The sequence below is a fragment of the Hipposideros armiger genome, unplaced genomic scaffold, assembly GCF_001890085.2.
Source record: "Hipposideros armiger isolate ML-2016 unplaced genomic scaffold, ASM189008v1 scaffold_1343, whole genome shotgun sequence".
NCBI classification, from domain to species: Eukaryota; Metazoa; Chordata; class Mammalia; order Chiroptera; family Hipposideridae; genus Hipposideros; species Hipposideros armiger.
Genome location: NW_017732693.1, coordinates 96141 through 99550, shown reverse-complemented (window position 1 = coordinate 99550; position 3410 = coordinate 96141). Strand labels below are relative to the sequence as shown.

General features: G+C 33.7%; 1 protein-coding gene across 1 annotated transcript in view; it reads left to right on the top strand.

Annotated features, from left to right (window-relative positions):
• ANKIB1 (ankyrin repeat and IBR domain containing 1) overlaps window positions 1-3410 on the top strand; it is a 129726-nt gene that overhangs the window by 66247 nt on the left and 60069 nt on the right. Inside the window, exon 5 of the mRNA XM_019633570.1 lies at window positions 2901-3018. Coding sequence (XP_019489115.1) covers window positions 2901-3018 — 118 coding nt within the window. The remainder of the gene's footprint in view (window positions 1-2900; window positions 3019-3410) is intronic.

Genomic DNA, 3410 nt, shown 5'->3' with positions numbered 1-3410 from the left:
CCACACACAGTAGCCCATGGCAACCCACTGCCACAAGGGCTGCAGCCTACGCTGTCGCTGGCGACTCACAGCAGCCCAGCTCCAGGTTGAGCTGTTGTTCAGCATCTTAGCTGTGGAGGGCAGTGTCATGGCCCTCATATGTGGGATCCGAACCGGGGCCCTCTGGCGTCCCAAGCCAGTTCTTAACCATCATGCCACTCAGCCGGCCCTATTCCTTTCTTAATGTATATGAAATCACATCTTATTTTGCTCAACATAAATGAGGTAGAATGATCGCTAATCTGAAAAAAGAACATTTGGGAAATAATACTAGGAAATATACATTTGTACCACTGGGAATATCAAGAAATATTCACTCTCATTCCTGATTCAGGAGAGATACCTGGAGTCCCAAGTTTGAACTTGGAACACATTTTCTAGAAGCAATGTTATACATAGTATATAACTTCTACACTAGAGTGAGTACTACAAATTTAACCATAAAAGGACTTGTTAGTTTTTTGAAAAGGAAAGTGTGGTTCGTAAATGAGCTTAAAAGCCAACAGTATATGATGATTTGGGGGGACTTGTAAACTATAGTTTGGATTAAATTGCAACTTTTTTTTTCTTTTGTAGTTAATTGTAAACCTATGTAGAATAAGTTCAATTTTCATTTCTTTTTCTAGTTAAGTTCATATGATACCTGTATATGTAGAGATTCATGGCAGTATAGCTGAAATGCATACATAGGTGTGGTAGGCTGTTGATGCAGTGTGATGTGAAATGTATTTAGTGTAAGTCTTCACCATCATTTTTAAAAGGAATAGCACTGCAGACTGATTGCGTGTGTGCTCCGCCAATGTTGAAAACTCTTTAATTTAACATCCCTAATGATTTTTCTTTTATTTTTTAATTAATTTTTTCTGCAAAGCATGTTTTTTATAAAAAGAAGCAGAATGAAAATTTAAAATGTCCATTACTACCACTTATAATAATAAGTAATAATAATAATATTAATCTTTGTAACATTGTACAAAATCACCTTCCATTTTTCATCACTGGGATGATGCTGTATATTTTATATCTTGTAGGGTTTATTTTTTTTTTCTTAATACTTCTTGGTATTTACAGACTCATCATGGAAATTATTTTGAATGCTGACTATTCTAATCTGTAGATGTTCTATAACTTCGTTAATGTACATTTGGGTGACTTGTATTTTATCACTTTTGTAATGAACATTGCAAATTACCAGTTTTGTTCACATTTATGATTACACCTTAGGATAGATTCCTACAAGTAAAATTATTGGGTCAAAAGATGAATGTTTTAAAGGCTTGTGATTCAGGCTTAATTGTTAAATGATATACCGATTTTTATTTTTACCCACAATGTATCAGAGGGCCATCTCACTACACCCCTACCAATATTGAGTATTGTCTTCTTTTTTAAATTTGGCCACTTTGCTAGATATTAAAAGTAATACAATGTTTAAGTTTAAATCTTGGCAGATATTTATGCAGTCAAGTCTGTCGACCTTTTCTGTTATTAATATGCTCATTACCTATGCATATGTATTCTTGCCAGAAGACATCTAAGGATCAAGAAACTTATCAAATCAACTGAGAAATTATCCCTGATGAATAGAGTCCCAGTATATGGGGTTAATTGATGAAATGGTTCCCATGATGCAAAAAAAACCCAAAACAATAAATAAAGATAATATCTAATTATAAAATATCTGTAAGTCAGCTATAGTGGACAAGGCTTGCTAACTGCCCAGAGAGCTCTGGAGAATGTGGTAGATGCTACCAGAGGACATCTCCAGCAGCGGCTATTCTGAGAAGATCTTGGGAATTCCTGCTGCTTTGTGACCATGGCCTTTAGCTCTCTATGTGCACTGCAGTAAGCTGGCCATATCTACTTAAAGGATTGAAATAGATAGGCATATCAATATTAGTAATGAAAACACAATACCGAATAAAAATAAAAACAGATTGCCTAGTGATATATGTAATGTTATGCCATAATAGTATGGCAGCGATAAATCAAATTCATGGCACTGATTGCCACAGGCAAAGATGAGTAGAATTAGGGAAATATAATGGGAAAACGTGTCACACATTATGAGGTTTTGCTTCTCCTGTTTCATTTTGTCTTAAAAAGAACTTGAAATAAGTTAAGACAAAAATGTTATCAATAATTGTTTCTGAATAATGAGACGTGGTTTTATTCTTTATATGTTTTCTGTTAAAAGCCAAAAAAAGATAAAGGATAACAAAAGAACAAAAAACCTGGGTAATCACCTATATGAAGAAAACTAATGAATGAGCATAAATGAACGCTTGAATAAACATATTGCAATAGTATGTTTATGAGTGAGAAGCCTGAATAGAATGGCATAGTCACTTCTCTCCAAATTAATTAATAGATATTATATAATCCCACTAGCAATCCAAATTGGATCTTAACAAGTGCAAATGTTTGGTAGTTCAATGATTAAAACTGCCTAAATGAACACACATATCACACACAATTTATTTGCAAGATGTATAAGAACACTTGAGAACTTTAATCATGATTATTGCTCATTGGAATTGTGGGGGTTTTTTACTAATACTTTTTTTGTATCAGAAAATTTCTAAACTGTTAAGCAAGATGGTCTTGTCATAATAGTATGATACTTTTATTTTAAAACGATAAGATGTGTGAGCCCTGGTATCCACTTTCCAGCTTAAAAAAGACTTGTGAAAGAGTAGTTTGAAATCCATGCTAGTGCAGCATACAAAGCCTTTCGAATTTGAATAACCAAACTGAAACTGAAAGATTAAAATAATAATCATATAATATATTGTTCATAGGCATTAAAACTTCCTAAGAGTATAATACCCAATTTAACTTTGTTTTTCTTCTTTTCAAAGCCATACGAAGGATTAAGGCCTCAGGATCTTCGTAGACTGAAGGATATGCTTATTGTGGAAACCGCAGACATGCTTCAGGCTCCACTCTTTACTGCTGAAGCTTTACTTCGAGCTCATGGTAATAAATGTCATGCTTCTAATAACACGGGTGCCTTTTGAAACTTTTCAGAGTTAGAAAATGGCCATTTTATTATTTTAATATAAACAAAATAGTTTGTTAAACAAGCCTGAGTTGTTTTTTGTGCAGTGGTTACTACAATACTCAGTATCTTTATAACATTTTGTATTTTGCAACATAAAGTGGCTATTAAATCATAGAGGAGAAATAGGAAGTTGCTATTTAAAAATCAAGCTACTAAATCAACTTATAGATTGTATAATTTTGGAAATGTGTCTTATTCAAGCAAGGTTGAGAGTTATAATCCATAGTCCTAGTCCTGGTTTTTTTTTTAAGATTTTTATTGGGGAATTGGGGGATGGGAACAGTGCTGTGGAATTGGGGAAGGGGAA